At 41.3% G+C, this 21,567-nt stretch overlaps 1 protein-coding gene across 11 annotated transcripts in view; it reads right to left on the bottom strand.

Moving 5' to 3' along the window:
* PLCB4 (phospholipase C beta 4) overlaps positions 1-21,567 on the bottom strand; it is a 210,561-nt gene that overhangs the window by 78,579 nt on the left and 110,415 nt on the right. For all 11 annotated transcript variants that reach the window (XR_010154028.1, XR_010154029.1, XM_016937435.4 and 8 more), the window contains 7 exons: positions 17,799-18,009; positions 14,307-14,400; positions 11,903-11,982; positions 11,247-11,331; positions 8,184-8,274; positions 6,244-6,339; positions 304-404 (listed from right to left, as the gene is read on the bottom strand). Coding sequence is in view for 9 of the 11 variants with exons in the window: in XM_016937435.4 (XP_016792924.1) it covers positions 304-404; positions 6,244-6,339; positions 8,184-8,274; positions 11,247-11,331; positions 11,903-11,982; positions 14,307-14,400; positions 17,799-18,009 (758 nt within the window). In the remaining 2 variants the exon portion in view is untranslated. The remainder of the gene's footprint in view (positions 1-303; positions 405-6,243; positions 6,340-8,183; positions 8,275-11,246; positions 11,332-11,902; positions 11,983-14,306; positions 14,401-17,798; positions 18,010-21,567) is intronic.

Below are 21,567 nucleotides of genomic sequence, written 5' to 3'. Positions count from 1 at the left end.
CCTGGGATGCTGTCATTTTCTCCCTCCCCAGCTGCAATAACACAATAAATGATAATATTTAGAGGACACTGGCCAAATGGGTAGTGGTTAACACTGGCCCTGACTAATGAGTAATTTAAATGTCCTTTTAAATTTAATATTGTGTATGTGTCAAGTTCTGGTCACCCAGCACAGACTCGTATCCTAAGCAATTTAGAAGGGGAATTATAGGTTACTTTATTCTCTTGTGGTTCTCACATTTCCAAAATTTCATAAATAACAGCTGCTACCTCTTGAGAGTGATGAAAGAAAGGGGACTCTGACCTTCTTGACGCTATTTGCAACAGCTTCCTTGTGACCCAAGTCATCAGCAGAAAGTTCATTTCCAAATTTGAATTCGGGGTGAGCTTCCTCCTCTTGGTCAGCTGTGTGAAAGACAAATGGAAAATCCATGACACCAAACCACTGCCAAGTAGTCAGACCTTGTTCACAATCTTGGGTAGAACATAAGCACTTTTAGAGAAAAAGGATGCTAAAAGAAAATGGGGACATTGATATATGCAGTATTTTTTCAAGTAAAACTCTCACTAAACTCTTACCTATTCAACGTCAAGGAGCACATCTTGTTATGTATTATTTCTCCTGCACCTAAAATGTGGTTTGAAATGCTTGATGCTTAATAATTTTTTTTTAAGTGGATGGCTACTTCTATTCTAGTATACTAATTCTAAAAATGAAAGCCTCAAACACTGCAGGAATATCTATAACTCATAAAAAGGTGTTTTGATCTTTCATGACATCAAGAGTAAATAAGAAGATGCAAGAAAACAAATACATCGGATAATTTTGAAAGAGACTAAAATGTCCACTTGAATTTTATGGGCATAATGACTTATAGCTTGGAGTGGTAGAAAAAAGAAAGGCCTCAGAAGGATTGTGCTACTTCTGCAAACTATTTGTCAAACCTAGCATAGGTTTCAAAGGCTCAGGGCTCATTTGTCAGGCTCAGGTAGGAGGAGAAGTGGAAGTGGGTGCCAAATAAAGCTGGTGTCCCTGGAGCGTGGTCTAGTCTGTGAAAGGAAGTACACACGCTGTGTTCATTGGTCCAGGAAAGTGACAAGAATGCCAGAATCCACCCAGGATGTTCGTGGGAAAAAAAAAAGAAGTACCTGCTGGAAAATGTGCAACATGCTGAGGTGAGATTTGGATTCACACAATCACTATTTGCAGTAATTCCCAGATAAAGAATTTGCCTAAAATCTAGCCAGGATCAGGAGAAACCCACAGACCTCAGGATGAGGACAATATAAATCCACATGGTCACACCACAGGGCATGAGGGAACGTTACTGTAAAAACAAAACAAAAAAACCCACTAAAATAATTTCTGAGAAATTCAGAAAGGAGATGAGCAGACCCATAAGAATGAGATAGATTTTTTTAAAGCATGTTTAAAAGTACAAAGGAGAATGAAAGAACAGGAGTAAATGAAAAAATGATTTCACCGATTCTAAGATGTACTTTTTTTGTATTTAATATTTCTGATATTGTAGTATGTTCTTCAACTGACGGTTTTTTCCAGTGAATGGAAACTACTTTTTCTTTCTTAGTCATAATAAAACAGTGGTATCTTTCAACTGGTAGTATCTGGATTCAGAATTTCTAGATAGACTGTTTTATTTTGTGAAGTATCTCTCCAGGCACAGGAAGAGGGTGAGGGAAAGAAACAGCCACCTTCCTCTTCTGGAGCTAACAATTCTGATGAAGGGATATTGTAGAGGCAGACGATTAAAAAAACAAAATCCAAACAACAACAACAACAAGTGGGTAATTGTAAGGCTTAGGCAGGAAGAAAAGGATTTGAGGAAATGGAATACATCTTAAAATAATCTAATCCAGCATCTGTCTTTACTTATAAACGAGGAACTAGATGCAGAGATATGATTTGACTTGTCTGAAATCACACAGCAAGATAATGGATCTACCTGTCTCTTGAATTCTTAGCACAGTTCTTCCAGGACTAGGTTTCCATGACCTACAGTCAGTAACCAAGATTTCAAAACTTCTCATGTCACTATTAAATTTTCATTTAATTTATGTCTAGTCTAAACTGCCAATACAGATGTAAACCACTTGAAGGAAAGGGGCATACCCCAAACAAGTGGTGGAGACTTAATGACCACCTTAAGAGAATTGTATGAATACATGATCACTTTCTGAGTGTGCAGATATGCACAGACACACCTATAACCACATACAATTTTGATATTCTCCACTACTTGTCTCCTATCCTGGGAGCCATATGTCCTTCTGAATCTAAATCCAGCCTAATGCCTGGGCACCTGCTTTCACTGACTGAAAGCCTTTTCTATTTTCTACAGCCTCCAGGCAGGCCTCCCCTATTGAACTATGCTTGGTTTCCCCTTGCCTGCTGTGTTGATGTATTTAAATTAGAGACTCTAGCCACACGTAGATAGTGGATTCATACACTGGCACTAAGGTAATTATAGCCGACTGGTTGACCAGAACCAAAGCCAAGTATTACTGAGGCAACCTAAGAATCACACACATAACAGGTGAAACAGGAGCCTTGTGCCATCTAGGTGGATGATTCTGTCCTTAGGTACTTTCCGACGTGGATACTAAATCATGTGGTTATTTCTGTTAAGACTTAACCCAAATCTCAAGTATATTTTGGAATAACATGGGAGTCACTAGAGGCAAATATTTTTCTGCCTGGAGGAATAATTACCATATGGATGTAGATGGTGGGAAAGCACCTTTAAGAATAATACATGAAGCCATACAGATGCTAATTTCAGATGACTGTGTGTGTTTAGGAAACATCACATCTTTGACTTTCATTCGTTCTATTCTTTCTCCTTTTTAAAAAAGTATTTTTGCATATCTATGTTTTCACCATATTCCTGTGAATTGAAAGGGCAGTACTGTAAGGTACAAAAGTCTTGACTCGAATCAGGTAGCTCCGGGACTGAATCTTAGTGCAATCGGTTGCCCGCTGTGGGATCATGTGCAAAATATGTTACCTCTCTAAGCTTCAGTCCTCTCATCTGAAAAATTGGTGTAATAATACCCATTTCAGAGGCAGAGCTTGCAGTGAGCCGAGATCGCGCCACTGCACTCCAGCCTGGGTGACAGAGCAAGACTCCATCTCAATAATAATAATAATAATACCCATTTCATTAGGCTGTATACAGGTTAGATAAGGCCATAATGTAAGCTGCCTGGTCCACTGTTGGTACAACGATGGTAGTAATTATTATTAACATTGTTTTCGTGTTAATTTATTCCATTATTTCTGCAGTTTGTTTTACTGGATTATCGTATCAGTAATGCCTTACATATTTTAATTACCATCTATGAAATTTAGCTTAAAGGAACTGGTTTTACTGAATAGTCATCTTTTTTGTATCTTAGGAGTATTTTCTTGATCATTTGAAACATAGTTCTGTAAATATATTTTTCTTAAATCTTGTTTAGATTTATTATTTGCAAAAAAAATGTGAAAAAATATAGTAGGCATCATGGCTGACTATATTTTCCAAAGACAGCTGCCGTATCATCTGCCCTCCTCTGTGCTCTTATGCAATGTGACCTTGTCACTCACTCACCCTCTTGAACTTGGATGGGCCCTGAGACTGCTTCGATGAATAAAACATAGAGGAAGTGATACTGCACCAGTACCAGGCCTAGCTCTTAACTAATTTAGCAGCTTCTGCTTCCTGCCTCTTGAGACACTGGCTCTTAGATGTTCCATCTGGGGGACTTAGCCATCGTGCTATGAGAAGCCCAAGTCACAGAGAGAGGCCACAGGGGTACTATGGTCAGTGAGGCCCAGCTGAGCTCCCAGCGTTCAGCCAGCATCCACTGCCAGCATGTGAGTAAGCTGTCCTGGATAACCCACCCAAGGGAACCAGTCAGCCCCAGATGTCATCTGCTGACAAAAGCATGAGAAACCCAAGGGAGAACCACCAACCTAAGCCCACATGACCCACAGAATTATGACAGAAAATGATAAGGTGTTGTTATAAGCCCCTAAATTTGGGGATGGTTTATTGCATAGTAACAGATGACATAATAACAAGTATCAACTGAGTAGTATCAGATATCTTTAGCCTCCTAGACCCTCCCCGCCACATAAAACAAATGAAAGTACAGTCATTATGACTTTTCTCTGGGAGTAATGTCAAACCCAAGGACTGGACATGCAACTGAGTCACTTATAAAGTCTGTTCCACAGTCAGGAGTCTTTATTAAGGAGTCTTGAATAAGGTTAGTTAATTCTTCCAACTTTTGGATTTTTAGCTCTATGTCTAGCTTTCCTAAAAGAGAACGTCCTCTGATGGATCTGGGCAAAGTAAACTGAAAAGCTTCTGGTGTTCACCATTCTAGATGCTATTAAGAAAGAACATTCATGATTTATGGGAAGAGGTAAAAACATCAACGTTCACAGGAGTTTGGGAGACTCCCATGGATGACGCTGAGAGGTTCAAGACTTCAGTGGAGGAAGTCACTGCAGAGGTGGTAGAAAGAGTAAGAGAATTAGAATTTGAAAAGGAGCCTGAACATGGGGCTGAATTGCTGCAATTTCATGATAAAACTTAAACCGATGAGGAGTTGTTTCTTGTGAATGAGCAAAGAAGGTGGTTTCTTGAGATGGAATCTACTCCAGGTAAAGATGCTGTGAGCATTGTTGAAATGACAACACAGGATTTAAAATATTACATAAACCTAGTTGAGAAGGCATCGCGGCAGGGTTTGAGAGGATTGGCTTCAATTTTGAAAGAAGCTCTGCTCTGGGTTAAGTGTCATCAAATGGCACTGCATGCTACAGAGAAATCTTTTGTGAAAAGAAGGGTCAATCGATGCAGCAAACTTCATTGTTGTCTTATTTTAAAAAATTACCACAGCCAACCCAATCTTTGGCAACTGCCTCCCTGATCACTCAAGGCAAGACCCTCCACAAAAAGATTTCAGTATGATGCAGGTTTAGATAATTGTCAGCATTTTTAAGCAATAGGTATTTTTTAATTAAGTTACATTTTTGGACATAATGCTGTTATTGAACACTTAATAGCCTACAGTACAGTGTAAATAATTTCTGTATGCATTGAGAAACAAAAATTCTTGTGAATAATTTTTTTGCAATATTTACTTCATTGTAGGGGTCTAGAACTGAATCTGCAATATTTCCAAGGTATGCCTGTATATAAATCCAAGGCATTGTATAACCAACGCAAGTCCTTGTCATTTCGTTCATCAATTCTCATGAAACATAACAAACAAATAATTCTCTAAAATCATCCCCAAACTCTCAAATGACCCATTTACAACTGAACATTATGATTGTTGCTATGTGATCAAAGTAAAAGAGAAGGTAATAGCACATACTCAAATATTTTAAGCAAGACTGCCTTCTTAAAATTATCTAGCTACACAGAGATAATTCTGGTGAGCTGGTTATTTGAAGGAATTTGAACTTGAAATTTTAATACTGGCTTTTAGTTTCTAGTTCACTTCGTGGAGACAAACCTATCACTTGCCTGAGGGTCTCTTAAATTATTTGCCTCTCTACTCTCATCATTAACAGACTCAAGTTCATGTTTTTGTCTATACAAAGGGATTACAAAATGTTCCTTATATTGCTTCCTCTGCCTACTACAGCAAGTGCTTCAGGGATTCTCTGGCTATGAATTTCTGCTGAATAGCTGAATGGCCAATAGGAAGGGAGATGACAAGGCCATTAAAATTTAGTAGCCAGAAAAAATGGGAAGTGTTTGGCAAAATACCAAGAATACCAAAATATTACTATGAGGAATTAAAACGGCATTATTATATAAAAGGGTCTTCTGAAAGAAATTCCTGGTTTTCTTACTCATTTATTTTTGAGACAAGGCCTCAGTCTGTTGTCCAGCCTGGAGTGCAGTGGTAGGATTACATATAGCTCACTGCAGCCTTGAACCTCTGGGCTCAAGGGATCCTACTGCCTCAGCCTCCCCAGTAGCTGGGACTACAGACACAGGCCACCACGTCTGGCTAATATTTTATTTTTTGTAGACATGGGGTCTCATCTCTACGAAAATGTTGCCCAGGCTGGTCTTGAACTCCTGGGCTCAAGCAATCCTCCCACCTTGGCCTCCCCAAGTGCTGGGATTATGGGCTTGAGCCACTGTGCCCAGCCTCGTTTTCTTATTTAAAAAGTATTTTCAAAGCATGCAACTTAAAATAAAAGCAAACAGCTCACCACTTTCGATCTCCTCTTCATTATCGTCCTCTAAGATGTTTGCTGGGGAGGCAGATTCTCCAGCTTCCATCATGCTTCTCAAAGCTTCCAGCTGTTCTGTTAGCAAAAACACGCAAAGAGATGGTGACAGATGCTAGGTAACATACAAACCCTAGGCCTTGAGATCGACACTGAGGAGGACGTGAAAAGAGAGAAGAAATGGAATGTTCAGGCACCAAGGCGCCATGTTTCTAAGGTTCAGCAGTGATCTCTCTCTCGCCATTTCCTGGTGCTCTCGACCTTGTAAGAAACCTGCAACAACCACCTTATATACACATGATGAAGAATTGCGGGGACATGAGTGAAATGCCCAAAATTCTGGTCACCAAGTTTGAGAGGAGGTTCAGTCCTCGTGAAGGATTTAAGGCTAGATAACAAAAGCCCATAATTTGGAGAATCTGGCACAGACCAAGGTTTATGAACAGTTATGGGGAACTGATAGAAAATAGGCAGGTTGGCAACAAAACTTCAGGAAAAAATATTTGCAACTGATTTAATGGGGATTATATCCTACTATACAAAATAAGACTAAATAATTTTTCTGTAAGTCAGAAAGAGAAAGGTAAACAAAATAATAAAAATGGGAAAACACATAGGGACAAACCACAAATAGTAATATGCAAAAAAGGAGTTATTGAAGACACACAAATAAAAAAACCTCTAAGGTACCAATTTTTTTCTATGAGTTGGACACACATTTAAAAATGGCCAACAGCCAGCATTAAGGATATTGGTGGGAAACAGGCACTCTCATATATGACTGGTGAAGAGTCTAAGGTGGTAGAACTTTCCTAAAAGAAAGCATAACAAACTATATCACAATATAAAATATATATACGTTTTGGCTGAATAACTCTAATTGCACCAATTGATTTCAAGGAGAGGGTTGCACAAACATACAAAATAACATTCAAGCATGTTTATAGTAGTGAAAATCCATCAACTTGGGACTCGTTACATCATGCTATAATAAATGCATACAATTCTATGTCATATATATTAAATTCTATATAGTGTTTCATACATTAGGATTAAAGTCAGTATGTAGATTTATATCCTGCTGATGTAAGTATACTTACTTGGTTAAATTTTAAAAATTTAAACTCAGTATCATTAATATGATCTCAGTCATGTTACAAATGTGGGTATATATCTACACATGTACATTACGTACATGTGTCTATAGTATATGAATACGTGTACAATATATGTTAGTGCTGTTACTTTCTTACACTTTTCATTGTCTTGATTTTTCTATGGCATTATTGCTTTTGTAATAAAATAAACTGTCATTAACATAATTTAAAATTTTTCATTTAGAATACTTGGGGGGAAAATGAAGTGTAATCATGCCAATATTTGATACCATTAATTCACTGAACTAGGATATACTCTGAAAGAAAATATTTTCAAGGAAATCATCCTGGGAGAATAAAAGGAAACATGTTTATATAAAATCATTTGTCTCTAGATCTCTCTATTCACATATACACAGTCACACACTCATATGTACCTAGTATCCCTAGATAGGTATAGAGCACGGGGCAAACTGAAAAGGGAAACTTATGAGGACTTTAGATTGTATAAAATTATAAAATGCTGGTTCCTTATATCTTGAAAAATTCTAAAATGCTTCTACTTTCCTCTCAGTTTTCCTTGGGCCCTCTCCAAATTCTGGCATTTGAATATATAGATATGCTTTTCCTACTGCATGAATTAATTGATATGGAAATTAAATTTAAATGGAAATGTGGCAATCTTGCTCTGAAAAATACCTGTAACATCACCCCTACACCCTTCCCCCAAAAATCAGTGGTTTTAAAATAAATTGAATTCTCAACAGCTGAAATGTCCACACATGTTATGTATGCTTCCATTATATATGTGTGTGTTTCACTTACTTTTTTCAACTTCAGGTTTCAGCCGCTTGTTTTTTATGAGTATTTTTCTTTTGAGGTCATTGGGGGATGGCAAAGCCCTGCCTGGTTCAAGCTAGAGAGAAACAGAAAGAGCTGAATTAAGGAAGGGCTGTGCTTCTCCATTCTCCTTCCCAGTCCAGGAGGAGCCTGGGAGGCCTGGGAGTGATGCAACCCAACACCCACTAGATGGCAGGCGGCACAGCCTTCTGTTTTCACTCCCCAACCCAAATTAGCACACCCATTCAGCTTTTCCTTAGACTAGTGCTGCAAACTTGAAATCCACATAGTTTCCAGAGGTGTGCAGAGCTGCTCCAACCTCCCCAGTGGAGCAGGGGTCTGGCCTGGGATGTGCCGGGGAGGGGTCCCTGCTCCCCAGAGGGCCTTGCACCTTTTAAGTATCTGGTAAAGTGCAAGGGACAATTGTGATGGCTGGGTTCAGAATTAGCTTTCCCAAGTGAGAGGCCCCCCAGATCCCCCCAAGTGTCAGGCTGTATAGTAAGCCTGTCTGCTCAGTAGGCTGACCCAACCCTCAACACTTGAGATTGTGGTTTTGTGGTTTTGTAGGTTTGATAAGGGAATCAAGAAGGGAGTTGTTCCAATTCCTGGAATCTGAACTTGACTACAGCATCATTTGCTTAGATTTATATCTGCAAAGGAGGTGCCCCTGTATGCTATCACCTCTGATCTACAGAACCGTCCTGTATCTAGTCTTCCATTCCCCATTCCTCCACCCATCTCTCTATATGCCCACCCACCCACCCCTCCACCCATCCATTCATTTTCAAAACTTGCTTTTATACTACTTATTATATGTAAGGCACTGTGCACTCATATGTCTGTCTTGCCTCAAATAAAACCCTTTGTTGAAATGCTGTTTCCTTCCAGCAGCGTGGTATAACTGGCCCATTCCCCAGTGATCTCTCTTGTACCAGGACGCCTCCAACAAATAAAGCACCATAGGCCATCTTCTTTTCTAGTTATGTGTTCACATTTGTGTCCTGCTCCCACTCCCAAGGTTGAAAGCTCTTTAGCTTTTGGAGCAGGTCTTATTCCCATTTATATTACCCATGCCTCCCAAGACACCTGTCCTGTATTCAAAGGAGAATAGGGTCTTGAGGCAGGGAATATAAGGCCTATTCATGCTGACTTCCTAGAACTAAATCAAATGGAAACACTTCAGCTATGACAGGAAATATCCTCTCCATTTACAAAGGATGTACACCAAGTAAATGACTTTCTAACTTTACTTCATCCTATTCATTTACATAGAGCAGACACCAAGTAACCAATGGAAACCTCTAGAGGGTATTTAAACCCCAGAAAATTCTGTAATGGGGCTCTTGAGCCCCTCTGCTCGGGCCGCTCCCACCCTGTGGAGTGTACTTTCATTTTCAATAAATCTCTGCTTTTGTTGCTTCATTCTTCCCTTGCTTTGTTTGTGTATTTTGTCCGATTCTTTGTTCAAGATGCCAAGAACCTGGACACCCTTCAGCTGGTAAAAGTATGTGCACATCACTTCACTAAGAATACAGTGAACTTTCCACAAAAGCAATCACCTTAACCTAATCAGGAAGATAAACGGAGGGCCTAGGTAAAAACAAATAAAATAAATCAGAGCTGTTTCTTAGTTTGGGTTCCCTTAAAATCAGCCTCAGAGAAAAGTAGTATTGCACCAGGTCGTCTACTTGGAAGGAAACTCCAACAGAGGTGTGGGAAAGTGAGAAAAAGAAGACAGGCAGCTCATCAAGGGTGTGTTATCACTGCAGCCAGCTGGAGCACGATCCTGCTGGGAAACCCTGGGAGGCAGAGAAGAGCAGGTGCTCAGGGTTATCCCACCTCGGAAGGGATGAAGCATGGGATAGGGGTGATAATTCCCTGGCACTGCTGGTCTTTCATGTGTGGCAGAGCAGGCTCCAGTGACCAGAGCTCACTCTCAGGCAAAAAGCTGTGGATGTTGGCAGTGGAAAGTCAGGCCAGTGTTCAGGGAAACAGGAGGCACTGCAAGGATATGGGCAGGTCACCTGCAGCAACTGCTTCTGCAAGTTCAAGAGAAGAAGGAAGGGGGACAAAGGATACAGATATCCTTGTCTCTCATATTTTTTTTCAGTTCCCATAGACACACTTCTGAAAAGAACCTCATAAAGTGTTTACATGTAGCACAAAGCACCTTCCTGCTGTCATTTGCTGTGATGTTCTTCTGCCACTACCTCATGCTACCAGGTTTGAGCCCATCAGGTGCTGCTGTCAATAGCAGGTCTTTCTACTTTGATTTCATTAGCTGCCTTGGAGCTCATAACATCTTGTGATTGTGGATCTTAATCTCTTGGAGGTCATGGATCCTTATAAAAATGTGATTAACTCTCTAGAATGAGTATATACAAAAAAATTGCATGCAATTAGAATGAATTCACAGATCTCATAAAGCCTATCTATGGAGCACAGGTTAATGTTCTTTGCTTTATGAAGAAATTAGTAGGTTTAAAATGAAGTTCAAAAATGTATGTGCAACATTGCCCAGTGATTTATTTTGGAGTTAGGAACATGAACTTCAGGATGTCGTGACATCAATCCAGGGCACTTTCCACAGCATGAGCCTCCCATGGGTTCTGAATCCTGGGTGCATATACAGTTCACCTGGAGGGCTTTTAAAACACCATGCTCAGGGCTGACCCTGCCTCAATTAAATCAGTCTCCAAGTGGGGCCCTGACACAGGTGTTTTTAACAGTTTTGCAGGTGATTCTAACATGTAACTGAATTTGAGAACAACTGACCTGAATCTGGACTCTTGGCCTGGGTGCTTTATGAAATTTTAAGACTGAGATCTGAAAACCATAAGACCCAAAGATCCTCCAAATTAAATTGAACCAGATGTTTATTTTGTGTCTCTTTACATCCCTCTGAAGCATGATGTAAGCTTTCCGTACCAAAGAATTTAAATAAATATGAAGATCTTTAGCATTAGTCCTCTAGTACTACTTGACCCTTCAGAAATTTTCAAAACAAATCCATTCATGCTAGAAATATGGTTTGTTAAAAATACATACTGGATGTGATTCAAGTGCTTGTTTCAACAGGAGATCCCCAAATAGATCTTCGCAATATTTGGACATCTTGTACTGTTGATATTTGCTGGAGAGAAAAAAGTGGCATTTGTAAATTCAAACACCCATTAACCGTCCAAGAATAAGAAACACCCATTACTAGGCAATTAAAGATTCTCACTTGGCAAAATGCATTATTGTCCTCTTAATGCTAATGTGAGATGTATCAAAAACTTTAACTGGTATAATTTTAAAAGAAGGAGGAGATTCTGTTCCAAAACTAAGAGCTGGAAAGAAGAATAAAAAATGTCTTTCAAGTTCATCAAATCTGATTTCAAATATACTGTCAAATCTTCCAGCTCAATGGAACTTTAAGTAAGGTGTCCCAATCTCTGAACTTTTATTTGGAACAAGTATTTCTGAAACACATTAAAATGATTTGGTTTGGGGGGACAAGGGTGGTTTTTTGTCATTTTTTCCTTTTTTGTTGTTGTTTTTTGCTTTGCATAAGAGTAGGTGCCCTTGCTGGAGAATTATTTGAACTTAGTACTTCACAAAACAAACTATTCAGCTATTTTAAAAGTTGTAGAGCAGGAGTGGGCATTAGGGGTTAGAAAACAATACCACATAGAGACTTGTGGCAGAATGGATCATTATACCTGCAGTGATTTTCAAAGGAGAGAATTACAGGATATTCTGATGTGACAAATGCAGTTTCCTTGATGGCTTGAATTACATCCTTTAAAAACAAAAAAAAATGTTAATGAGAGAAAAGAGCAAAAAAATTAAGGCACCCAAAACTATTCAAAGACTATTAATTGAGTCTTTCAGAAAGTCAATTCCAGCAATTCAGACCTGGAGCCCCCATCTACCTTGATACCTCTAAAGGTTGAGTTCCCTGTGGTTATAGCCAGGGTGCAGTTAATGGTTAATGACAATTTTTTAAGCTATCTTTTACTTCTCCAGAATTATGGTGCTATTAACTTACAAGAGATTTCACCTAAATGGCATGCCAGTTTGCAGCTTGTTAATCTGCCAGGCCAGGAGTTCAGAGTCCACCTTTCTTCTTGAGGAGCAGGTGATCTCTGGCACAGAGGTTTTCACTCCAGACCACTGTATGACTCCTCCCCACCTCATGCAGAAAAGTGTGGGTAGTAACCTAAGGACTGCTGGAGGCTTTTACTGACTTTCCTCTGTGTTTGGAAATCAGTCTTGGGCTATACTTCATTAACTTGATGTAGACCTCTGTGTACTAACGTGACATTTGCAGTATCCCTTGTTTCCTATTAGCCTGGTTACAAGGCCGGGGGAAGGGGTTCTCGTTGGTCAAGCAACATGTAAGTGAAACACAGAAGTGTTCTTGACCCCCCATCTGTAACACAGAACTTAATTACAGAAAACAACATTTGAAGGAGCTAAACATAATCTTCCCTTTCACTATTCTCCATGAAATAGGAGAGGCTTTAAGAGATGGTTGGCCCCGTCTCTGCTTAGCTTTAGAAAGAAAGGCTTCAAACCAGCACTTCTACAACCAGAGCATCATATTTGGTAAAAATCCCCAAATTCTTACTGGTTTGTAGCTAATCACAGGGCAAATCTCATCATTCAGTTAATCAGAAAAATATTTCACAATAGTTATCTAGGCAAATCCATTTGAGATGATAAAGCCCAAGGTTAGATAATCTTGAAATATTTTATTGAGGCATTCCTTATGGCTGAGGTAGTCATTTAGTTATTCTTCCTGGCTATGCAAATTCATGGCTTCCCACTTGAATATACCCTTGGTACATACCAAGAAGTATTATCTTGAATTCATTGCTGGTCAAAACTCTCCAACACCTTGGCTAAGAGAAATATTATGCATAGCATCTAGACATCTGCGTGTGTGTGTATGTGTGTTTTTTTTTGAGACAGAGTCTCGCTCTGTTGCTGAGGCTGGAGAGCAATGGCATGATCTGGTTTCACTGCAACCTCCGCCTCCTGTGTTCAAGCAATTCTGACTCTGCCTCAGCTGGGATTACAGGTGCACGCCACCACACCAGCTAATTTTTGTATTTTTAGTACAGACAGGGTTTCACCATGTTGGCCAGGCTGATCTTGAACTCCTGACGTCAAGTGATCCACCTGTCTCCACCTCCCAAAGTGTTGGGATTACAGGCGTGAGCCACCACGCCCAGCAGCACCTATGTTTTTGAAAATACCCATGGTGATGTTTCACATGTAGGTGGAGTTGAGAACCGCTGCTCCTGGTGTTGTAATATCTATCCTGAGTTATACCAAACCGACAGACAGCTGCAGCTGACATTTGCAAACCACAGAATTTCATTCTTTTGATTTGTCTAACCTCATTATCTTATTATTTATTTATTTATTTATTTATTGAGATGGAATTTCACTCTTGTTGCCCAGGCTAGAATGCAACAGTGTAATCTCGGCTCACTGCAACCTCCACCTCTTGGGTTCAAGCGATTCTCCTGCCTCAGCCTCCTGAGTAGCTGAGATTACAGGCATGTGCCACCACGCCCAGCTAATTTTGCATTTTTGGTAGAGACAGGGTTTCTCCATGTTGGTCAGGCTGGTCTCCAACTCCTGATCTCAGGTGATCTGCCCGCCTCGGCTTCCCAAACTGCTGGGATTACAGGCGTGAGCCACCACGCCCGGCCTCTCTTATTCTTGTAGGCCCTATTTACAATCTATTTTATTCCTGTATTCCATTTATCTTTTTATGCCACCTTGAAGTCCTTTAGGAATAATGTAAAGTAAATAAGCAAATAAGTAGATAACAAAAGGAGACACTGTTTCTAAGGTAAGTAAAACTAGGTAAACTCTGCCAGAGAAACCTTGTTATGTAACACAGTCACCATTTGAAAGCAAGAACAGTATCATGAAGGGGACGTTCAGTGGAAAAGATCTTTGTCTTGACTTTTTCCTCAAGACTGGAAGAAGGGAATATGAAGGTATAATGCTTGAGAAAATGAATCATTTGTTTTCTCTTCTCCATCTCCCTATTTCCTGCATTTTCACAGAGTTTGGAAAAGTCTGTGTAATTATTTTTAAAGTTACCTTAAAAAGGATATCTGTACACATTGCTTTTCCATGAGTTATTATTGGTTCTTGGTCTTCACCTTTTCCATCCCAGCAGTCAAGTTCAACACATCTAGGGACATAGTGAAGTTACAATATTGAAACTTTACAATGAAATAGTGTGCATACAAATTAAAAGAAAGGCATCAAAATAAGTTGTTTTCTTCCAGAACAGAAAATTGAATAAATTAAGTAACCTGATTATTTCATGGCATATACAGGTTAAAACCACATTATATTCCTCATCTGGTTGGTACTATCAAAAGGGGATTGTCTGAGTGAGATTAAGAGACTTAAGAAATATAACAAGCATCATGGTTCTGGATGAAATCCTACTTGTGACAAAACTGCAATAAAGGACAATTTGGGGGCCGGGTGTGGTGTGGCCTAGGAAGGCAGATCACTTGAGGTCAGGAGTTGGAGACCAGCCTGGCCAACATGGCGAAACCCCATCTCTACTAAAAATACAAAAATTAGCCAGGTGTGATGGCTACTTGGGAGGCTGTAATCCCAGCTACCTGGGAGGCTAAGGCATGAGAATTGCTTGAACCCAGGAGGGGAGGTTCCAGTGAGCTGACATCATGCCACTGCACTCCAGCCTGGGCAACAAAGTAAGACACTGTCCCAATTAAAAAAAAAAAAAAAGGACAGTTTGGTTGGGGACAACTGGGGAAATATGAATGTGGGCTGGGTTTTAGATGACATGGGACTGTTGTGGCGTCGGGGGAGGGGGGAGGGATAGCATTAGGAGATATATCTAATGCTAAATGACGAGTTAGTGGGTGCAGAACACCAACATGGCGCATGTATACATATGTAACAAACCTGCACGTTGTGCATATGTACCCTAAAATTTAAAGTATAATAATAATAAAATTTAAAAAATTTAAAAAATTACTTTTAATTTTGATAGGCTGGATAATGTTACTTTGGCCATTTCAGAAAATGTTTAGTGATTCATACTCAGGTATTCAGAGGAAGTTTGCAAATGGAAGTAGTAAGACAGTTAATTTCTTTTAACATATTTCCATATCCAAAAAAATATGAATTAAAAAATAAGGTATTGTTTAATTGATAACCAAGAAAAAAACATAATGTAACTACATTTCTTATTTTTCACTTTCATCATTTTTGCCATATTTTAAATCTCAAATATTTGCCAGTTTCTATAAAACAAAAACCATTTTAATAATTTCTACTCTCAGAGAACTAAATTTTTGAACTTTTACATCAAATAAAGCTAATTTACCCTCTCCCTCTCCCTCTCCCCCTCCCCCTCCCCCTCCCTCCTTTCTTCGGTCTCCCTCCGTTGCCGAGGCTGGACGATACTGCCGTGGTCTCGGCTCGCTGCAGCCTCCCTGCCCCGGACTCCCGTGGTTCTCCTGCCTCGGCCTGCCAAGTGCCTGGGATTGTGGGTGCGCGCCACCACGCCTGACTGGTTTTTCTATTTTTGGAGGAGATGGGGTATCGCCCTGTTGATGGGGCTGGTCTCTGGCTCCTGACCTCGAGTGGTCTGCCAGCCTCGGCCTCCCGGGGTGCTGGGATTGCAGACGGAGTCTCGCTCACTCAATGCTCAGTGTTGCCCAGGCTGGAGTGTAGTGGCGTGATCTCAGCTCACCACAACCTCCACCTTCCAGCCGCCTGCCTTGGCCTCCCAAAGTGCTAAGATTACAGCCTCTGCCCGGCCGCCACCCCGTCTAGGAAGTGGGGAGTGTCTCTGCCTGGCCGCCCATCGTCTGGGATGTGGGGAGCCCCTCTGCCCGGCCACCCCGTCTGGGAAGCGAGGAGCGCCTCTGCCCGGCTGCCCCATCTGGGAGGTGAGGAGCGCCTCTGCCCGGCCGCCCCGTCTGGGAAGCAAGGAGCGCCTCTGCCCGGCTGCCCCATCTGGGAGGTGAGGAGCGCCTCTGCCCGGCCGCCCCATCTGGGAAGCGAGGAGCGCCTCTGCCCAGCTGCCCCATCTGGGAGGTGAGGAGCACCTCTGCCCGGCCACCACCCCATCTGGGATGTGAGGAGCGCCTCTGCCAGCCGCCCCGTCTGAGAAGTGAGGACAGCCTCTGCCCGGCCGCCACCCCGTCTGGGATGTGAGAAGCGCCTTTGCCCAGCTGCCATGACTGGGAAGTGAGGAGCGCCTCTGCCCAGCTGCCACCCCGTCTGGGAGGTGAGGAGCGCCTCTGCCCAGCCGCCCCGTCTGGGAGGTGGGGAGCGCCTCTGCCTGGCCGCCCATCATCTGGGAGGTGGGGAGCACCTCTGCCCAGCCGCCCCATCTGGGAAGTGGGGGGCGCCTCTGCCCGGCCACCCCGTCTGGGAAGCGGGGGGCGCCTCTGCCCGGCTGCCCATCATCTGGGATGTGAGGTGCGCCTCTGCCCCACCGCCACCCTGTCTGGGAGGTGAGGAGTGCCTCTGCCCGGCCGCCACCCCGTCTGGGAAGTGAGGTGCGCCTCTGCCCGGCCGCCCCGTCTGGGAAGTGAGGAGCGCCTCTGCCCGGCCGCCCCGTCTGGGAAGTGAGGAGCGCCTCTGCCCGGCCACCCCATCTGGGAAGTGTACCCAACAGCTCCGAAGAGATAGCGACCATCGAGAATGGGCCATGATGACAATGGCGGTTTTTTCAAAAAGAAAAGGGGGAAATGTGGGGAAAAGAAAGAGAGATCAGATTGTTACTGTGTCTGTGTAGTAAGAAGTTGACATAGGAGACACCATTTTGTTCTGTACTAAGAAAAATTCTTCTGCCTTGGGATGCTGTTCATCTATAACCTTACCCCCAACCCCGTGCTCTCTGAAACATGCGCTGTGTCAACTCAGGGTTAAATGGATTAAGGGCGGTACAAGATGTGCTTTGTTAAACAGATGCTAGAAGGCAGCATGCTCGTTAAGAGTCATCACTACTCCCTAATCTCAAGTACCCAGGGACACAAACACTGCTGAAGGCGGCAGGGTCCTCTGCCTAGGAAAACCAGAGACCTTTGTTCACATGTTTATCTGCTGACCTTCTCTCCACTATTATCCTATGACCCTGCCACATCCCCCTCTCTGAGAAACTGAGAAACACCCAAGAATGATCAATAAATACTAAAAAAAAAAAAAAAAAAAGCTAATTTACAAGTGCCTATAATCAATGGCCAGTTAGCTCAATTGGTTAGAGCATGGTGCTAATAACAAGTACCTATAATCAACAAAAAACTCAACATGCCTTCTTACAATATGCATGTTTTCTTTTTTGTGGTTTTGGGGGCATATTTTAAATTTACAGTAAAGAAAAGTCTTTTCACAGTAAAGTCTTTTGGATGACTGCAGATTTTTCCGAAAGAGATACTGTCCTTCTTTTCTCAAGGTTAAATGATCATGATAATCCATTAAAGGGAATAGACAAATTTCCTTTTCATCCTGATTACTATTTCCTGTTTTTCAGAGAAAAGTAAATTAAACTGAAGGGCATCACACACAAAAAACAAATTGCCATCTTGAGTTCCTCACCTGCAACCAGCCAGGAGAACCTGTCTGTACATTTCTACCGAAGACTTCCCGCCGAACTGTCTGCCAGTGAGATAAGTGTTATGGGAAGAACTGATGAAGTAGTGAGCCAGAGGATGGTCCATTTCTTGGTAAAGTTCTAAACGATCTAGGAAGACTGGGGCGTTTTCATCTGACATCAGATATCTGCAAAACCCATCACTTGATATAAGGCCTAGGGGAAAAAGAACATCTTAGTAGCACTTGTAGCTCTGAAGATGCACATCTCATGTTTTATTCATGGAAGCTGAGGCAGCTTAAATTATAAGAGTAAAAACGTCTTCACAGTCTCTTTCCCAAGAACTTTCATCTGTCAGAACTTGAATGAAATAAGAGAGTTGCACATTATAAGTAACATAATGAATTCCACAAACAGGTGGTATTCTGCTTTTACATCCATGATGGCAGATGTACATGGTCCCCCAAGTTCAGAAACACAGCACTGGGAGTTATGGTGACCAGGGGTCCAGGGGGCCTGTATCAAGTTCTGCTCTTGCTACTCACTCCTTTGGCTCCTAGATCTCAGCTTCTTCTTCTGTCAATTGGGGAAAAAGACTGGCCCTATCTGACTTCCAAGATCTTCATAATGGGAAATGAGAATAGATACAAGAGGTGCTCTTTAAAAATGGAAAATGTATTAATTATAGGACATTGTTCTCACTGAATTGGAAAAGGGATTTTTCTTGGAGATGATGGTGCTTCTGAGTTTAAACAATTCAGTTTTCAATTTTATCTAAAAGTCAGGTTATGGGACTGGTGAGAAGAGTATACAGTGGTCATTGAAACGTGGCCCCAAAAGCCACCCTTCATTTCGATCACACCTTTCTGACATGGGGTAGAGCCCACGTGGTAACTACAGGAGCAACAATCAGTATTTATGCAACTTATAAATGGTTGATGCATCGACAGCTTCAAGTTTTTGTTTTATTTAAGAACTTGCAAGTTATGAACTGATTTCAAGCTTACAGAAGTGTTCAGATGATAGCATAATGAATAGCCACGGGCCTACACCAGTGTGGTCAGATCTCAACATTTTGCCTTATTTGATTTACATTTTTGATTATTTGACTTACATGTAAAAGAATACATAATTTCTGACGCCACTGCAGCATCCTGTATACCCCACCTCAATTCCATTCCATACCAGATAGATAACTAGTATCCTAGTTTTGGTGTTTACCTCCAAAATGGTTCTGCAACCTTACTACATATGCATTTATCCAAACAACGGGTAGTTTGGGCTGTTTTTAATTTTATGTAAAAACTATCCCACTGTGTGCATTTGCAACTTGCTATTTTTATCTTTATATACCAGCTGTGTAGGTAGATCTTGTTCATTTATTTTTCACTGAAGGTACAGAAGTCCATATATGAATATATCATAATTTATTATCCATTATTTGGTTGATGGATAGTTAGGTCATTTCTAATTATAAATGAAAGTAGAAATTTGTATACCTCTTTCCTTGGGCACCTTCACTCATTCTAAAGAGCAAGTACTTTTAGAGGCACCAGGATAGATGCAGTGATAGAAGAAACAGGTAAGCCCTGCCTTCATGAAACTCTCATATTATGAGTGACAGAAACAAATAAGTAAACAAATAAATATAATGTCAAAGAGGTACTAGAAGGACAGAGAAAGCAGGGAGGAAGGTGATAAAGCATGGCAGGATGCTGTGTTAAATATGGGCCAGTGAAAGTCCTTCTGAGGTCACGTACATGTGTGAGGAGCAAGCCACGTGCACACCCAGGAAACACCAGTCCAGGCAGAAGGATCATCAAGTGCAAAGACCTTGATGCAGGTGTATGCGTGCCAACATCATTCAATGACAGCAAGACAGAGCAAGTGACCAAGGAAAAATGTAGCTTGAAGTGAGATTGGAGATGGAGCCAAAGGCTACATCACTTGGGCTTTAGTCCTCACTAAGTATTTTAGATTTTATTCTAAATGTGTTGGGAAGCCTTTGGAGGGTTTCAAAGGGTGGAATAACATGATTAGATTTGGTTTTAAAAGGTTTACTCTGGCTGCTGTGTGCAGCATAAATTGTAGGGCACTGAGTAGGAAGGAGAAGGCATTGCCTGGAGAGGGATGATGAAGGCTTGGATAGTCAGTAATGTTGGAGATGGTGAGAAGTGATTTATTTAGGATTTCTTTTGAGGCTGGATCTTACAGGTTTTGCAAATGAACCAGACATGATGTGAAAGAATGAAACAAGTCCAACATGAGCCCAGTGGTTTTGACTGGGTAAATAACAGTACTATTTTATAGGCTTTGAAAGGAACATATCTAGGGGTAGGAAGGATCGAAATATGTTGTATGTATACATTGGAAATGCCCATTCAACATCCAGATGGAGAGTTCTACTACAAGTCTGTAGTGTAAGCTGGAGGTTAGGACTGGAGAGTTTAATAGAAGAAATGTAAAGCCATTGGCTTGGATGAGCTCAGGTACAGAGTGAATATAGATGGAGCAGAGATCTGAGAACTGTGCCGCTCTGGTATCCAGAGTTTGGGAAATAGATGAGAGATTCTCTAGGGTACATACCTAGAAGTGAAAATGCTGGGCTGTATAAGAGGCATATTTTTCACTTTATAAATTATTGCCAAAATATTCCCCAAGATGGTTGTACCAATGTAGGGTCTTACCAGAAGTTTATAAGAATGGCTTTGTACTCCATTCTCACCCACGCTTGAAAATGACAGATGTTAAAATTTCCATCACTTGTGAAATGGTCAAGCTACCCTTTTTAGATGTGTCAATGGTCACTTCATAGACCTTTAAAACTTAGAAGGAATTTGGAAATAAACAAGGACACACCTCAATCATGACATTTATCACACTGCCAAGGAATTGTTGAATCACTTGTCTTTCTCCTTGAACAGATCGCAACTGCCTTCAAGGCTGAGGACATTTCTTATTGTTTTGAATTCCTAGCATCTGGCACAGTGCTTGGCACCCAGTCAGCCCTCTACAAACTTCAAAGAATGAAGGTAGGGAAGGGAAATACTAGCCAAATTACTGCATGAGCCCCACCACCTTACAAGCAGGGAAACTGAGGCCCAGGAGGCCAGTTCCTAGCTCAAGGTCACAGGGAAGTGACAAGAATCATATCACCTCCTGCCAATGCGAAGTGTTAGATTTTCTACCAAGCTGTACTTCCCTTTGTTGTAATCATAAGCAATGTGAAATAAATTATGATATTCAGAATATTGACAGAGAGGGAAGGAATGAAGCATTCTTGCTTAAAATAGGTATCTTCAGCCATAGCAGAAAGTGTAAACTGTACAACTACAACTAAAGGGAAAACTATTGGGCTTGGAAAAATATCAGGGGTGAAATCATGGAGTGTAGAGGGCCAGGTATACCTAAAAAGAGGGTCCAGATAACATATAGACCATTCAACCACACTCACTGGCATTAGATACAAAGAAAAAAATAGATTCTAAAAAGGAGGAAACTGAGACCTTGAGATTCACGGACATACGGGACATATGGAACTTGAACTTTCATCTCTTTACATTCTCCACTGAGACATAACGCCAAAGGCTCTAGCTCAGGTACCCCCAGCTCTCCCTCCCATGTTCCGCAAGCATTTCTCACTGCTGTGGGACTGATTTTAAAATTTCTCCCCATGCCTTTCCTTTGACAAATATTTGAGCGAACAACCCTTTGTTTCCAAAGCTTCTTTGAAAGGGACAAAGGTCCAGAAACACCAGCAATTAGCTAAGGCGA

The sequence above is a fragment of the Pan troglodytes genome, chromosome 21, assembly GCF_028858775.2.
Source record: "Pan troglodytes isolate AG18354 chromosome 21, NHGRI_mPanTro3-v2.0_pri, whole genome shotgun sequence".
In the NCBI taxonomy this organism is placed as follows: Eukaryota; Metazoa; Chordata; class Mammalia; order Primates; family Hominidae; genus Pan; species Pan troglodytes.
The sequence above is the reverse complement of the archived record's forward strand: the minus strand, read 5'-3'. Positions and strand labels throughout refer to the sequence as shown.